This window comes from Cryptomeria japonica, chromosome 10, assembly GCF_030272615.1.
Source record: "Cryptomeria japonica chromosome 10, Sugi_1.0, whole genome shotgun sequence".
Taxonomy (NCBI): Eukaryota; Viridiplantae; Streptophyta; class Pinopsida; order Cupressales; family Cupressaceae; genus Cryptomeria; species Cryptomeria japonica.
This window is the reverse complement of record NC_081414.1, coordinates 852185714-852204483: the sequence shown is the minus strand read 5'-3', so window position 1 is coordinate 852204483 and position 18770 is coordinate 852185714. Positions and strand designations below refer to the sequence as shown.

The window sequence follows — 18770 nt, the reverse complement described above, 5'->3', positions numbered from 1 at the left end:
ATGGATTTTTATCCACATTAGATTCGAGCAATTCGCAGGAATGTAGACCTTCCTCTACTTGCGTTCTGGGCGTGTGAAGAAGGCTGGGAGCCGTGGCAATATTTTTCATTGCAAGGGGCTGTCAAATGTGCAGGGAGTGGGGAGCCATGGTGGCATCCTCCATGGTCAGCGTTGGAGGATGACTCCATGGTGGGGCTGTAGAGGAAAAGTCTATAGGGGACCCGTGGACTAGTTTGCAGGCGGGGAGCGCACTAGAGTGGGTCTGCGAAGGAGAAGGAGAGGTTGGGGGGTCATGGGGAGTCTGCAGGGAGGGCCCGCGGGGTGGGGAAGCAAGGAGGCCACCAGGGAGCTCGCTGGGAGAGGAGATTGCAGGAGGCTCGCGGGAGACTTGCAACAGTGCAGGATGTGGGGACGGCTGTCATGCAGAGGGAGGTGGATATGTTGCAACATGCCGTGGGGAGAAGACATCATAATGTGCAGTAACTGGTGAAATTTCATACCATCGTGGCTCCTCCATATTTCCTGGGACATGGGTGCGAGTTTGGGGAGGATGTGCTTTGTTCTGCATACCCCCAATTTCAAAATTATAAGAAGACCAAACATTTTCATCACTCCCTTCTTCATTCTCTGATTGAGAATTATATTAGACAGATGTAGATGTCATAGGAGCTCCCACTGAATGAGAGACCGAAGGCAGAGCACTGGTAGTCACATTCTGAAATAGAGACATAGGAACAAATTATGTCTCTAATTTATTTGAATCTTGTAGTGCGGGAAAGGAGGTTTCATGAAAGAATACATCTCTGCTATGAAGAATATTTTTGTGAACTGAATCCCACAATTTGAAACGAAACTGCTCTTCTCCATACCCCACAAAGATACATTTCAGCGAGTTTGGATCCAATTTCGTTCGCTTTTCTTTGGGTATATGCAAGAAGGCTTCGCATCCAAACACATGAAGATGCAAATATGAAATCCTCTTCCCTCACCATTCCTCTTACGAAATACCAAAATCCAATTTAGATGATGGACTTCGGTTGATTAAGTACACTGCTATGTTACACGCTTCTACCCAAAATTCTTTGCCTAAACCTGTATTAGACAACATACATCATGCCTTCTCAAGGATTTTTCTATTCATCCTCTCGGCTGCACCATTTTCTTGAGGAGTGAATGGAACAACCTTGATTCTTCTAATCCCATTATCAACACAAAAATTATCAAATTCATGTGAACAAAATTCCCCACCATTATCTGTTTGTAAGCATTTAATCCTATGCCCAATCTGATTTCAACTAATGCCTTGAAAATTTTAAATTTTGAAAACACTTCTGATATCCTAGAAAGCATATAAATCCATACTTTTCTTGTGCAATCATCAAGAAATGTTACAAAATTGTTAGCTCCTCCAATGGAGGTTACCTCGGTTGGTCCAAAAACATCCGAGTGTACAAGCTCTAGCAGTGTTGTCTTTGTGCCATGCCCACCTTTCAAAAAACTGACTCTCTTTTGTTTGCCATAGAGGCAATGTTCACAAAAGGCTAAGTCCACAAGCTTGAGGCCTGGTAGCTGATTTCTTGTATGCATAACATGGAGACCTTTCTTGCTAATGTGCCCAAGTCTTTGATGCCAAAGATCCACTTTGCTGTCCTCAATCACCATTGTAGCTCCCACTTCACCATGAGTCTTAAAAATGTAAAGACTTCCCACTTTATTACCATTTGTAATCAGCATGGTACCATGTGTTACTTTCCATGTATCCGGAAGAAAATTAACATTAAGACCTTGACCAAAGAGCTATCCAACGAATATCAAATTTAGCTTCAATTTTGGGACATGGCGAACATCTTTGAGCAGCCAAGTTTTACCATCTTCTAATGGCAGCAATACATCGCCTTTGCCTATAATTTCACAAGCTTTGTTATCTCCTAAAAAAACATTGCCAAATTGCCCTTCATGGTAGTTGATGAATGCTTCAAGACATGAGGTAGCATGATAGGAGGCACTGGAATCAAGCACCCATGAATCCGAAGTAGTGTCGGTTGTTGAAAGGATTAAGACGCTATCATCTTTATCATAAACGGTATTTGCTTCGCTATCCCGCACTCTCTCTTGTGCTCTTTTGAAATTTCTGCAATCCTTTTCCACATGACCCGCTTTGCCACAAAACCAACATTCACCATTTCTGTTTCTAGACTTCAATCTCTTTGCTGATTTCGAACGTCTATGGTAATTATTTCTGCCTCTCTTATGACTTCTACCTCTATTATCGATGCTGACCACCGTTAAAGCTTCACCGGATGAAGGTTCATCATTCTTTCTTCTCAAATCCTCGCTGAGAAGAGTAGCTGCTACATCATTAAAAACTAATTTATTTTTACTAGATATAGATGTGCTAACTGCTGTTACAACACCATCCCAGCTGCTTGGTAAAGAACACAATAACAAAACAGCCTTGCTTTCATCATCTTGTGTCATCCCCACTGAAGTCGCTTGACTAATCAATGTATTAAATTCATTGATGTGGTTTGCCATAGCACAACCTTCCTTCATTTTCAATTTGTACAAGCGCTTCATAATGAAAAATTTATTTGCAGTCGAAGACATTTCATACATGGCTAAGAGTCTATCCCATACTTCTTTTGTTGTTGCATCACCCGTGACATTGAAGAGAACTTTATTGGACAACGAGAGAAATATTGTCGCTCTCGCCTTCTTGTCCAATTTTACAAAATCTTCATCAGCCATCCCAGCTGGTTTCTTTGCTATCCCTTCAAGCGCGATTGAAAGGCCTTTCTTTATCAGCAAAGACTCCATCTTCATCCTAACAACTGCTCCCTACTAATTCTCTCCTTAGCACATTTTCTTCTTCCTTTTAATGTGGCTCAGCTCGACACACCCTTCTACTACGCCTTTCCTTTCTTTTAAAGAATTGCCTTGGTCATTTTTCCGATTGAAGCCCAATCGATTTGGTTTCTTTTTAGGCCCAAATATTTTTGAATTACCTTCGATTTGATAAGTTGTTTTATCTTCTTTTGTTTGTTCAGTAAGCTGCCATTTTGGCTTCATGTTGTGATGTTGTGCCTCTTCGAATCAGTGTTGAACGTTTTTTTGTCTACACCTGTAAATGGACTTTGTTCGTGAGAAAATTCATTTGCTTGAAAGTTTCTATAACCATTTGTGGATGTCCTTCAATCCTTGCAGTCCATGTGACAAATCATTTTGAGGCATTCTTGTTTCAAAGCTTCCATTCGGGATAGGCAGGCAGGCAAGATGCTTGCAGAACTGTGGAAATTAGTGTTACATGAACCAATTGCATTTGCTCAAGGCATCACACTATAAGAAACAATCTTCCTGTAGGTATATGAGATTCCATGAGACCAAGATTTGTTTGGTTTTCAGCATCTTTCTCTTTTATCAGTGAGCAAGTAAATAAAACCGATGCATAACTGGGTCTTCCTCCAACAACAGGTTCACAAACTAGCTTTGATACCATTTGATGTAGTCAAGGTAGGGAGATCCAATGAAGGACATCCCATTCTTTCAGTCTAGCACAAACACCATGCAAAATATACTGGTAACCGATAACACAATGCCATAAATAGCAGAAAGAACAACCGGTAACAATACAAAATACATAACCGGTAAACAATATGAACAATTCTTATTACAGTCTAAAGAATTACACATGCCACATGATAGATCGTAGTCCAGGATACAAACAATGCTTACAACATAATTATAAGATCCACAGATCATCCACATATCAGATCGGCCTCCAGAAATAGTCTGCTGGTTGTACCCTAATCCGGACCTAAGCCCTTTCAGCTTCAGTCCACCAGACCAGAAACTCGCTAATTCTACATCTTTGCTCGATCTCTAAACTCTGTCTTCTATCTTCTATTTTTGTTTCCTGTTTTCTCAAATGATTCACAAACTTCTATTTATACTGTCTGCAAATAATAATAACTTGATCAAGTCAGCCCAAAGATCAACTAGTTCATGAAACATGTAACGGTAACATGTCGGCTCAAATCACAAAGAACAACTTCCAAAATGCATAAAACAATGTGCGATCCTCCAAGAGTATCGAAAATGGCACAAGAAACATAAATCGATGATCCTCAAGTCACGGAGATCAACTGCAACTCGATCCAACTTCACTCAACACTTTGCCAGACTAACTGGTAAGAACTTATCAACCGGGCCAATACCGGAATCGATATCTCACCAGATTTAAATCCAAATGCCATGAAACTCAAACACGACAAAGACAACGAACTCAAGGGAATAAACAAAACCCACAATGCCAAACTCTCAAACAAGAAGAAATGTGACAATATCAAGCAATTCCACTACAAACTACCTCAACCGGTAAGAACTACACTTGTGCTCCTGCATCACAAAGGCAAAGGTTCCACCTAGTCCACTCCTGACATCTCATCTTTCTTTTTCCAGATCTTCTTAGACTTAGGCTTAGAAGGGTATTCTCTAGCCCAGTGTCCAACTTTTTTATAGTGAAAGCAAGCAAAGGAAATAGATTTATACTCCACTTTCTGAATCCATCAGCCCAGTTTTGAGAACAGGTTAATCTCATTCAACAGGTCAACAAATTGTTTTACATTCACACATATTCTTGCATACACTAAGCTCCTCTTAGCAAGAAGTCATTGAATCAACTGAAAGGAGCTCACTGAAACACGTTGCAATCCAAGCAAAGATTTATTCACCCCAATACTCCATAGGTAAACCTGACAACCACACCCATATAAGAGCCTCATTACATTCCCATTCTTTCCGTTTGAAGCCTTGTTCCCATTTTTTGAGAGCCAACGAGGATTTTACCAGCATCCAAGGGCCACCCACCAAGCCAGAGCGTAGGTCTTCCTCATAGACAAAGTAAAAGGAGAAAAAAACATTGGACATCACAACCACATCTATCCGACCCTTTCCCTTCCATTTTCATGTCAACCGAGGTCTAACAGCTTCAATATTAGGACGAGGTCCAACAAACTTACCAACCAGAATAGAGGCCAGGTTAGCCATATTCTTTTCCATGATACAATCATTAATAGTTAACCAAGGTTAGGTAGTAGATTAATCTATTAAATTATTTTTTAAAATCAAAATTTGTAATTGGCGTCTTTTTCAAAAGTAATATTAAAAGTCACATACAAAAGTTAAAAAATTGTATTATAAAAAAAGTTATTAGTATAGATTAGATAAAAATTATGTGTCTCTTTTGTAGTAAATATAGTTGAAAAGTGAAATAATAAAACAACTTTTATGTATAGAAAATAGATCCAAGCTGATATCATAATGCATTAAATTCATATGTATACACATTAATAATTTATTTAAACAATTCATAAAATTATTTTCTCAACTCTACGAAGATTGTATGAATAGAATGTGGATATCATTTGGTTGAGTTCAAAGAAATACCTCTTTATCTTAGAGTTGACTTTTTTAAATATAGGAATCTTTATTGTTAAATGAAATTTGGTTAGTAGTCAATTATCTTTTGTATCATTTCTTAGATTTGATTAGATGTGCATGTTTATGACTATCTGTATAATATTAATATTTTATTTAAAATAAAATAAAATACATATACTTGAAAAATAAATAAATAAATAAAATTATCATTCATAAAATTCTTTTCCCAAGGTCTCCAAAGAAAAATTTGAATAGAATATGGATATCATTTGTTTGAATTGAAAGAATAATAAATAACTCTATCTTAAAGTTGACTTTTTGAAGTGTAGGAATCTTTATTTTTAAATAAATTTTTTTACTATAATTAATCATGCCACTTTAATTTCAGCGCCATTGACATAACCATCATTTTAAAACTAATGATCGCAAATGGTTTGCGTTAAATATTGCTTTAACATGGCAAGACAAACCATAAGAAATTGTTCCCTTTGTTGGATATGTTGTGCAACTTAAGATGTTTTCAATTGTAGTGAAGTTTTCGAGTATAATCAATCATGTCACCTTAATGATCTAACTATCATTCGTGGTAGACTGCTTTTCTCATTCTTTGACATTTTGTAAATGTTTGATTGTAATAATGGATTAGGTTTATCGTCTTATTTGCATTTCTTTGACTTTGAACACAATAAATGATATAGTTAGTCAAAATAGATGACTCCTCTCTTGAGCTATCTCTCACCATTTATCTCTACTTCTCTTTATTTGTTTGTCTCTCTCAGTCTTTTTCTTGCTCTCCCCCTCTCTCTTTATCTACTTATATCTATATCTCTCAATCATCTATCTCACCATCTATATCTCTATCTATCTCTCCCTCTCCCTCTCCCTCTTTCTCTATTCCTTCTACCTCTCCCACTTTATCTCCCTATCTCTCTATCTTTATATCTTCCTCTACCTCTCTCTATCTTTTTCTAGGAACCAACCTCATGTACAATACATATGTACATTAAAGATAGAACATTTTTTTTTAACACTTGACCTTCTACAACTTAATACACCAAGTTGTGATTGCTAGTATAAATACTTATTCATGAAAAATAAACAAATAAATCATATATTTATAATAATATTGTCATTCATAACTTTGTTTTTCAAGTCTCCAAAGAGTACGAATAGAATAAGGATATCATTTGCTTGAGTTCAAAGAATAATAAATAATTCCTTTATCTTAGTGTTGACTTTTAAAATACAGGAATATTTATTACTAAATTATTGAGGTGCATTTCATTTTAAAATCAATGATGGCGTATAAGGTTTACATTAACTACTATTTTAACATGGCAAGACAACTAGAAAAAGTTGTTAGCTTTGTTGGCGACTTTTTGAATTGCGTCACCTTAATGACGTTACCATCATTTGCGGTCGATTGATTTGCTCGTTCTTTGACTTTTGAAAATATTTGAATGTAATAATGCATTAGGTTCATTGTCTTAGTTGCATTTCTTTGACTTTGAATGCAATTTCTAATGATGGATTTGATGAAAACAGACGGCTCCCCTGCAATTTCAAAGTCTATAAAATTAGCTCCTGTTTTTCTTCTGTCAAAACAAATCAGGAATTCTAGCATTTTTAAGCCTCTCTCTAATGTCAATGGAAAAATCCAGAGCCATGGCTGGGAAAACGTGGCAAGTAGAGAATACTGTAAAGCTGATTATTTTATTTCCCATCTTAATAATGACTCCCATTAGAGCAGATCCTGAGGCCAGACTTTTTAGCCTTCGGATGCAGCAGAAGCCCCTACAACAACGCCACACTCTTTGAGAAAAATATGAACGCGGCTCTCGCAGCCGTGGTGGGAGATGTCGTTCCATCTGGATTTGCTACAACAAATGAGGTGGAAGCAACAGATCTCACAGATTCAGTATACGTTCTGGCGCAGTGTAGAAAGGATAAGTCCTCTGCTGATGTTGTTAACTGCATCAAGGTAGCAACAAAACAAGTTGGCTTCTGTTCCAATGTTACCGGCGCCAGCGCAAGCTACAACGGATGTTTTCTGCATTACGAGAACTATAACTTTTACAGTTCAAGTTACACCGATGAGGGAAATAAACAGGTGTGCGCTAATGACAACGCAACCACCTCCAATTCATTTTCGGCAACTGCCCAAAGTTTGATAAGCGATCTTTGCTCTGCAACTCCGCAAATGAAAGACTATTTGGCTGCACAGACTAGACAAGGGCCGTCTAATACCACAGTGTACGGACTTGCCTCGTGTATACGTTCCATTCAAAGGAATTCTTGCCAAGAGTGCCTGAGTATTGCTAAGACCAACATAAACAAGTGCTTTCCTCGCTCCGAGGGACGGGCTGTAGACGCTGGCTGCTACTTGCGGTACGATTCCAAACCCTTCTTACCAAGAAACGCGCCTATCGGCTTGGCAGATTTCTTAGCCAGAGGTTAGAATTTAATTATATTTAATTGAAGAGCTTGCTGTTTTGTTAACGCCTTTGCGACTTTTCGTAGAAGCAAGATTGAATTTACAGTTTCAGAATATAATTTCATAGAATCAAGCAACACTCGATCACCTTAATCGCTTTTCTTTAAAATTTACTCTTATTTACAATTGTTTTCCATTTTGTTTTTCAGGGAAGGAGGAGGTGAGTTCTGTAGTCTGGATAATAATTGGTTTTGTGGGAGGGGTTATCATACTTGGCTTTATAACTTGTCTCATTGTCTTCCGTAAGCAGAAAATGCGCGCAAGCGAGATACAAGGTAAACTCTTAAAGGGCTAAATTTAATATATTATAGAAAAGGAAGCAACAGTCTTGCAAGTCAGTCCAATCATAATTATTACTAATATAACAAATTGAAATATATGGAATAGTCGATAATGATGAAGCAGCAGACCTTCGTGGGCCGGAATATTTTGATTTCAATATTCTGAGAAAGGCAACCGACAATTTTGATGAAGCAAATAAGCTTGGAGAAGGAGGGTTAGGTCAAGTATTCAAGGTAAATTATTGCTTATTTCCTTCTTTCATTAGCGTTGTGTGTTAATATATTTAAATGATGTTTGCAGGGTACGTTGAAAAATGGCAACATTGTGGCAATAAAGAAGCTGACATTAGGTCGCTCTGCCCTTGCAATTGCTGAATTCGAAAGCGGAGGGAAACTCATTTCTAATGTTCATCACAAAAATCTTGTGCGTTTACTTGGATGTTGCAGACAAGGCCAAGAAAGGCTCTTGGTTTATGAGTACATGCCCAACAGCAGCCTTGACAGAATATTATTTGGTTTGCTATTCCTTCCTCAACTTTCCTCTTTTGCTTCTTTCATCCGTTACAGAAAACATGATAGATTTTGAAGCTCTACTCAATTGCCCTAGGTATAGGAGAACATAAAAAAGCTTTGAGTTGGAAGGAAAGGTTCAACATTATCCTGGGCACTGCTCGTGGTCTGGCCTATCACCATGAGGAATTCCATGTTTGTATCATCCATCGTGATATTAAATCAAGCAATATATTACTTGACGACAACTTTGACGCAAAAATTGCAAATTTTGGGCTGGAAAGACTTCTTCCACAGCATAAAACTCATGTTAGCACAGAATTTACAGGAACCTTGTGAGAAAACCCCTCTCTACTCCGTTATTTATCGAATCAAAGTCTTCAATAAATATTGTAACACCATTTTTTTTTTCCAACTAGCACTTAAACATTACAATATATATGTTTCATTCCTATCTTTAAATAAAACATTATATATGTTTCCTCCATATCTTTAAATAAAATAATATATATGGTTCCTTCTTATCTTTTGGAATTGTAGGGCTGCATATAGATGACATATTATTAATTCGTAAAATTGTAAGGATGAAAGCTATCATATAATTTGATAAAAATGATCTCCGTGCTGCAGATTTTATTTCAGATATATAAATTAGAATTAATTGTGCAAATAGGAATGTGTGGTTATTTTAAAAGAAATATGTTGAATATTTTTTTGTAGAAATACAGATTGCAAGATAGTAAGTCTATGAAAACTCCATTGCTTGTTAATAAAAAATTGTCTACTCCTAAAAGTCTTCAAATAAAAAGTTAATTTGAGAAAATTTGTGAGATTTCTTATGTTATGAGAACTGGCACGTTCAAGTCTACAATATTTTTAACTAGACTTTATGTGGTTGTGAGTATATATATGTCCAAATAAGATAAAAATATTGTTATACCATGAAGACGATTTTTACATATCTATATGGCACATCAACTTATGAAACGTTTTATGAAGGATGAGATGATGAAAATAAAACTTTAAATTCATAAAAAAAATGGATTCTAATTAGGTTGAAAATCAACTAGCGAATTTGCATTCAATATTATTTAGTAGTAAGTGTGTTGAGACAAAAGATAGGTAATAACTACATTTTATACAACATATGCTAAGTAGATGGTGGCTACTCATGCTTGTAAGGAAGTAGTGTGGTTATAGTGGTCGTGCTTTATTATTTGAATTGAAACAAAAAATTGTATGCATTGATAATGATAGTTGTAGTATAACATATTTGTCCAATAACCCTATTTATCATGCTTGGTTAAAGTGTATTAGACAACAACACATCTTTTCAAGAGAAATACTTGAAAGAAAATGGGTACTATAGGAAAATGTTCATGCATAGAATAATTTTCTTGATTCATTGACAAAGATATTAATATATTAAGAAAGTTAATTAGCCTATAATAGAATAATAATGAGCACAATTGCTCTAAAAAAATGATAGTTTATAATTATAGAACCTTATATAAGCTATTCAACAAGACGGAGAACACTAGTACGGTTTTGTACAAATTACATCTTTTATAGTCATGGGGAAACCTCATCATAGTTTACTTTGTGTGTTGTATAATTTTTGAGGTTTTCTTTATCCTACTTTGGATATATGAGTAAACCTACTTTTGTTGTGTTTATAAATATTCCTACATGATTAAGGATGATGTATGAGATTCACTATTCTGTCAAAGATGGCTAAGTTTTATGCAATAAATAAAATTATTGTTGTGCTATGATTTCTATCAAAAATAATTTCGAAGGAGAAAATATTGTATATAATGTTTACTTTTGATTTATTTTATTATTTCTTTAGATCTTATATGCACTGATTTAATTATACCACCTCATTACATTTATTTTTTCTATAACAAAAGAAATTTTCTATGGTCTAAACTATTAATTGAAAATTTTTACTATTCAACCATAGTTGTAACTATAACTTACCAATAAGAAGATATGGTTATTCAAAAATTGGAAACCATAAACTACTAATATTTAGAGGTCAAGAATGCATATTGAAAATATAAATCACATTATAAAATTTCAATTTTACTATGCTTGTTAATGCTATACAAAAATAAGTAAAATTTTAATGTGTACAAAAACTATTGTTCCTTCTCAATATTAAAAGTCAAATGATTGTATTAATAATATATATATATAAACCAGCATTTTCTTTTAACAAAACTTATGACATCTTAAATATTTCCCTTTATTTGAATATATAGTCTTACTATTAAGTTTTGTGGATATTACCAATCTCAAGGAATTGGGTCTATTGACAACTTGAATTTTCATTAGCTTTGTTGGAGACTCATCCATTGTGTGTGTATTATGTTTTCTTAGAGATGATTTGAAGTTATCATTCTTTTCTCTCTGATGATATCAAATATAACTTAGTAGAGGTAGGCTTGGTTATGATAGTAGTCACAAATGCTCTATAACAAAGATGTGATCTCATGTTTCACTCCTATTTTATCCATTTTTTGTTTTAAAATTCTTAATAATCATCAGATATTTTTTAACCTTGTTAAAAGTAATTTATAATAACCTCATAGCACCTTTCAAAATAATGCACAACTTTAGTATTATTGACATAAACAGAAAATTAGAATACATGGTAAAGACTCTCACTCATGGTTTCGTCCATCCCAAATTAAATTGTTTGTCTATTGCTCCTAGTTATAGTGAGCACCTTGTATCCCTATTTGAAGCTTTTAGTTGACATTTAAAACTTGGATCCTACTTCACCTTCAAAGAAAACATTGCTAGTTGCTTATGCTTCTCTTGGCATCACTGATGCTTCTGTTAACTCCCATCTCAACAATTCCTTCAAGAACCTTTTGTGTAAACCCTCGATGAGGTCTTCCACCCAACTTGTTAAATTCCTCCTTTGTTTCAGAGGTTGTTCTTGGTCAAGACCTGTGTTATTTTTTATTTCATGTTATTAAGAAGTTATAATTTATTGGCAGGTTTAATCATTAGTACCCATCCCTCCCTCCCTCCTCTTCATTCATGTATTTTTGTGCACTGGAATCCATTGGTTTTATGTAAAGTTAAAATTTATTCTTGTTCTCATGGCTTATTTGTTATTTGTTCCATTTCTACTAAAGATGGAGATGTCATGCTATCTATGGGGGTATAGAAAATGAATTCTCCTAACGTTTCCTCTTCCTTTGGATACCCTCATTCAAACCTTTGGTGTATCCTATTGATTTTTCCCCTACTTGGGTAAGGCTTCCTCACCTTGCCCTCCACTTTTGGTCCTATTCTCCATATGAAGCTATTGCCATTTCACTAAGTCACTTCAATAAAAGTTGACCTTAATACTAGCATTTTCTACCATACATCCTTTCTTAAGGTTTTGGTGGACTTGGACCTTCCTAAGTTTTTTTCTGTTTGAATAACACTTAAGGTTAATGTGCTACATTGGCGATAGATAGTGGAATATGAATGGATCCCTTTTTGGTGTAGATATTGTTTCTCCACTAGACATCTTGGCTATGTGTTCTTATGTAGTTGTTGCCTTCATTCCTCTCCAACCTTGTGGTGGGATGTTTAACAATGTCATCTTATATTGTTTCCTATAGATTCGAACACTAAGTTGAACTCTCTTGTGGACTCTACGCACTCCTATTTGGTTGTGGTTCATGATATCTTTGCTCCTATGACATATCCTTGGTGGCCCTTGCCTTAATGGCCCTCACTATTCTAGCTCTAGTTGCCACTATTGTGGCCAGTATTTTGATGACTCTTGTTGTTGTTTTTTATTAGGCCCCTTCTAGTGCTTCTTTGAGTTTTGGCTTCATCTTATGTATGGTACCAACCTCTCTTTCTCTGTATTGTTAGGTACCCCTTCGAGGCTTAGGAGCTTACTTGTTTGACTTTTCTATTTCCTTAGATGGCTCCTATAGTAGTGCTCCTTCCAATTTTTTGGACAAAGATGGTTCTCCTTGTACTATTATTTTCCACAAAAACATGAGTCATTCTCTCTCAACCTTGAAAAATTAGATTGTCATATTAGGCCTATTCATGGGTCCCAAATCTGATCTTTAATAACTCTTTTTGGTCTATTTAGTTTAGTACACTTGTGATATATTATAGTTTGGTTACCTTTTAGATAATTGTGCCTTTTATTTGGTTTGAATGTTTGTGAACCAACGCCTCTCTTTTTGGAGATTTTTGGCTCTCGCATTCTTATATATTTGTTGGTTGCCCCATTTTTCTGTTTTATTACTGGTTTGGCATTAGTCCAGACTTGATAGTTAGTGTTTTTTTATTTATAATGGTTTAAGACCTTTCCCTGTTTTTTTTAATAAAAATTATAAACATTCCTAGTATTTAATATTTATTGATCTCAAAATGAAGTTATTGATATTTTAAAACTTGTGATGGCCGCTCATGCATGAGTAAACGTCACACAAATACTATTTTAACATGCCAAGACAACCAGGAAAAGTTTCATACTAATTTCTTTGCTTTGTTGAACCTCAGGGATTTTCAATAGCAGTGAAATTTTTTATTATAATTACGCGTCACCTTGATGACGTAACCATCATTTGCGGTCAATTGGTTTATTTTATCTTCACTTTTATTTGCTCGTTCTTTGAATTTTGAAAATGTATGACTGCAACAATGTAATGGGTTTATGGTCTTAGTTGCAATTCTTTGTCCTTGATTGCAATCTCTAATGATATAGCTGGTAAAAATAGATGGCTCCCCTGCAATTTGAAAGTGTATATAACTAACTCCTTTTTTCCTTCTATGAAAACAAATCAAGAGCTCTAGCATTTTTAAGCGTCTCTCCAATATCAATGGAAAAATTCACAGCCATGGCCGGAAAAATAGTGTAAGGCTGAATATTTTATTTCCCATGTTAATAACGGCCCCCATTAGAACAGATCCTGAGGTCAGACTTTTAGCCTTCGGATGGAGCACCGTCCTAAACAAGTTGACTTCTGTTACAATGTTACGATAGATGTTTTCTACGTGACAAAAACTATAACTTTTACAGTTCTAGCTACACCTCCTCCAATTGATCTTCGGCAACTACCCAAAGTTTGATAAGAGATCTTTGTACTGCAATTCCAAGAATAAAGGGTTATTTTGCTGAACAGACAGGGCAGGGGCCGTCTAATAAGACAATATATGGACTTGTTCGGTGTATACGTTCTGATGCACATGAAAGGGGACAGATTTATTTGTCTACACATTCCATTCAAAGGAATTTGATGCAGAGGCACAAGGAAACTAGGTAGGATTTCTAATCTCAACGCATTCACTCAACTTGCTTCAATTGATCAATCAACAAGGGCTTACTTCCGCACATCAACCTTACAAAAAACTTACAACACCAATGGTAGACATTACTTAATACTAGACAACATACCTCTACCTATAGCCCTTACTCACACTAGGCCATATGCAATCAAAAGCTCAATCACCAATATGAAAGCACAGACCGAAACCACCTTTATACCATGTCATTTCACAACCTTCTTGACATGTTTCATGCATTGGAAGCGGTCTACAAACTTCCTAATAGCCTTGTTCTTCACAAAGCCTTGACAATCCTTGTAGCCCTAGTTTTTGAGTCTTTGGGGAATAACTCACAAACTTCCCAAACCACTTGACAAAAAAATTGCATATTTGAGTACCCTTTTGGGTCCTTTATAACATATGCCAGACTTAGGTTGGATTCCTTTGTGCCAAATGTACGGAATACCACTTGTCCTAACTAGTCAATAGCCCCAGTTAGGCCCGTTTTACAAAGCAACCCCTCTAGAATGGACTCACAAAAAATTAATAACCATTTGGAAACTTAGAAAATGTGTCAAAACTAAGGATTCTATAAGAATTTTGGGCCTGCACTCAAATGGTTTCCCTCAAACCAATCTTCCCCTCTTCAATTGCTTGCCATTACACAATGCCAAGCATTTCAGTGCACCTTTCTCTCTCCCCCACTAACGGCCACCTCTCTCAATCCTACCATGCTATGATACACCTATTGGACCAACATCTCCTTGATTTTGAGGAATTTTCACTCTTCGGAATGTTTGGAACCAACCATGTCTTCTTAAACCCTTGGTAGGGTTTCCTCGGAACCTGAAACTGAAGAAAATCAATTCCCTGGCTCCAAAATCTATTCCAACCCATGAAAACACTTGGAGATGTTAGCTATAACACCATTTCAACCCTCCAAACACATTAGAAGCATTCACCAATCAGAAATAATTATGAAACAAAGAGAATACATGGACTGAGACACAAATTCCTGCAACAAAGATGGGTTCTCATTCATCAATTCTTCATCAATCATACAAGTTCAGCCTCAAAGGATTTTATATGCAACATCCAATGTCTCCTAGCATCCACAACTGAAATTTGAACCATAGGACCATTGGAAACCAACTAACCACAAAAGTTGTTAAGTTGACAATAAAAGTTGTCATGACAGTTTGACAACAATGTACAACTTTGCACTCTTGGCCCTACAACCAATCAAATGAACACAAAACCATTACATAGGAGTCAAATATAACCACATAACACAAATGACAGCTTTTAGGATGCATCTTCATCTTTTTGAACAAGTGTGACCAAGGTTGACCCCCTAGATCCTATTACATGACTAGATAAACAAGATGGCTATAAAGCCTTACAAACATGATATTGTTCCACTTGGATCTTAAGATCCTATTACATTCAAAAAAAGAAAAATTAAATTGCTCATGGATTGGACTCATTGTATCCACTTGGTGCCCCTACACCATACTCGTTGGGTGTACTATTCTCAAGTCCTCTTGAGAAGAGATCTTCAAGTCTGCAACCAAACTTTAGAATATCATGCTCATCCAACCAAGTTGCATCTACCTCTGTAAAACCATGCCACTTGACCAAATACTACTTGTAAACCTAATTCCTAGTCCTTTTCACCACTTTGTTATGTAAGATCTTTTTAGGCTTGAAAGGTGGCTTGGATGGAAGATCCTTGAGCCACTCATCACCTTCTACTATTGCTTCACCTGTCATAGTACATGTAATAACATCATTCTTGCAAAGAGTCAGATCTGAAACATTGAAAATGGGTGAGAGGCCAATATCCTATGGTAATTTTACTTCATAGGAGCTGGAGCCAAAAGCCTTAAGGATCATGATGGTCCTATCTTCCTTATCACCAACTTAGAGTGTCTACCCTTTGGTAGCCTCTCCTTTTTCAAATGCACCCATACCATATCACCAACCTTAAAGTGTACTTCCCTTCTCTTTTTATCTACGTGCTCCTTGTACTTGTCTATAGTATTTTTTGATGTTGTCTTAACCTTCTCATGTACATCTTTGATTGCCTCGGCAAAGTTATCACCTTGTGAACTATAGATGACCTCCTTGGGAAACTCTCTCAACTCCAAAACACCCCTTGGATTCATGTCATAGACAATTTGGAAAGGACTTTTCCCTGTGCTTCTATTCACTGAGTCATTATAGGCAAATTCTGCCTATAGAAGGACCGACTCCCAAGATTGACCATGAGGTTTTATGAGACACCTCGATAGGTTTTCTAATGACCTGTCAACCACTTCAGTCTTCTCATCTATTTGGGGAGGGTAGGCAGAAGTGAAGGAAAAATTTATTCCCAACTTTTTCCAAAGAGTCCTCCAAAAATGACCTACAAATTTGATATCTCTATAAGATACAATGCTTAAGGGAAGTCCATTAATCCTTACCACTTCTTTAAAGAAGATCCCTAGAATGTGAGAAGCATCATTAGTACTCTTATAAGGCAAGAAATGAGCCATTTTACTAAATCTATCCACAATAACAAAAACACTGTCAAATCCATGCTTGGTTCTAGGCAACCCCATTACAAAGTCCATGCTTATGCTCTCCCATGGTCTATTGGGTATAAGTAGGGGTTGGTAAAGTCCTACATTTGTGGCCACTCCTTTAGCCTTTTAAAATACAACACAACATTCCACAAACCTTCTCACATCAAACTATATTTTGGGCCAGAAGTAGTGTCTCCTCACCTACTCCAAAGTTTTACCTAACCCAAAGTGACCACTCATACTCCCACTATGCTTTTCCTTGATGATATTATCCCTCATTGAACACTTAGTGATTCACAAAATGACCACCCTTGAAGAAAAATCCATCTTGAATAAAAAAATTAGAATACTCAACATGATATGTATTTGCAAATTGAGAAGATACCTTATAGATCACTTTGAAGTCATCACCATTTGCATACATTACCTTTAGTGAATCAATCCCCACACTTTGCAACTGCAACTCCTGCACTGTTGACACTCTTCTACTAAGAGCATCTGCAACCTTGTTGGAAACCCCTTCCTTGTGCTTTAGGGTGAATGTATAAGCTTGGATGGATTCCACCCACTTCATATGTTGGTAGTTAAGCTTCTCCTAACTGTTGATAAAAATCAATGCCTGGTTATCCATGTAGACAACTAATTATTTTGGCAAAAAATAATACTGCCACTTCTTGAGTTCTTGGACAAAAGCATACATCCCAATCACATAAGAGGAATACTTCCTCTTGGCCTCATTCAATTTTTCATTGAAGAAGGCTATTGGTCTGCCTTCCTAACTGAGAACTGCACCTATAGCCATACGGCTTCCATCACATTCAATTTGGAAAACTTTATCAAAATCAAGCAAGGTTAGGACAAGATTTTGTAACACCTTCCTCTTTGATGTTTCAAAAGTTTCATCAACAACCCTGGTCCATGCAAACTTACACTTCTGTCCACCTTTGATAGTTTCCAACATAGGAGCACAAATTTGGCTAAAATTTCCTATGAACTTCCCATATAAAATGGCTAAACCATGAAAACATCTTACATCGCCCATTGTTCTTAGAGTAGGCCAACTCAATATGGTTTCAACTTTGGATGGATCCATCTTGATGCTTCCTTGGGAGATGACAAAATCGAGATATACCAGCTCCTGCTTCATGAGTTCATATTTCTCTAAATTGATCAACAACTTATGCCTATGCAAGGTCTCCAAAACCATTATGACATGCTTCAAGTGTTCCTCCTTGGTCTTACTAAAGATGAGTTTGTCATCTAAGTATACTACCATAAATACCCTAATGTAAGGCTTGAGTACTTCATTCGTGAGCCTCATAAAGGTACTAGGGGCATTGGATAGTCCAAAGGGCATAACCATCAACTCATATAACCCCTCATTGGTTTTAAAAATAGTTTTCCACTCATCCCCCTCTCTTATTCTTATTTGATGGTAACCACTTTTCAGGTCTATCTTGGTGAAGTAGCAACCTCCCCCAAAATAATCCATCAAGTCTTCTATCCTAGGCAGAGGGAATCTATACCTAATAGTGATCTTATTAATGGCCCTAGAGTCTATATACACAACCTCCATGTCCCATCCTTCTTGGCTGCTAAGACAGTGGGTACTACACATGGGCTTAAACTCTCCCTAATCAGTCCCTTGTTCACCAACTCTTGGATTTTATTGGAAATCCCTACATTTTGTGAGCGAGTCATCTTATATGCTTCCTTATTCAGAAGGGTATCCGGGAAGGGATGCAATCGAAGTGATGGCTAATGTATCTAATAGGTGGGAGGGAGTTAGGCATATCCTCCTAAAATACTCCTTCAAACTACTGCAATAGTTCTTGTATCTCCTTTGGGATCTCTTTCCCCTTTCTATCGACTACATATTTAGGCTTCAAGACCAATGCAGAGCCTACTTTCTCATTATTCAATGTTTGCAATATTTCCTTCTCTCCCACTATCATCACCTTTGGTTCATCTTCTTTACCTTTTGTACTATCCAGATTAGGGTGTAGGATAATTTCTTACCATCTTTTATCATGACATGGGTGTTCCTTTTCCCATCATGTTGGGCCTTCACATCATGTTGCCAAGGATTCCCAAGTTGCAGATGACAACCATCCATGGTCATAATGTCACAAATAATCTTGTCCTTGTATCCCCCAATGAAGAAATCAACCCAAGCCTGCT

At 36.4% G+C, this 18770-nt stretch overlaps 1 protein-coding gene across 1 annotated transcript; it reads left to right on the top strand.

Annotated features, from left to right (window-relative positions):
- Positions 1-292: 292 nt before the first annotated feature.
- LOC131065157 (cysteine-rich receptor-like protein kinase 2) lies at positions 293-9063 on the top strand. Its single transcript, XM_057999593.2, has 7 exons — positions 293-479; positions 6985-7121; positions 7190-7892; positions 8083-8208; positions 8321-8448; positions 8516-8729; positions 8822-9063. Exons 1-7 carry the CDS (start codon positions 293-295, stop codon positions 9061-9063), a joined length of 1737 nt encoding a protein of 578 aa, XP_057855576.2.
- Positions 9064-18770: the final 9707 nt, after the last annotated feature.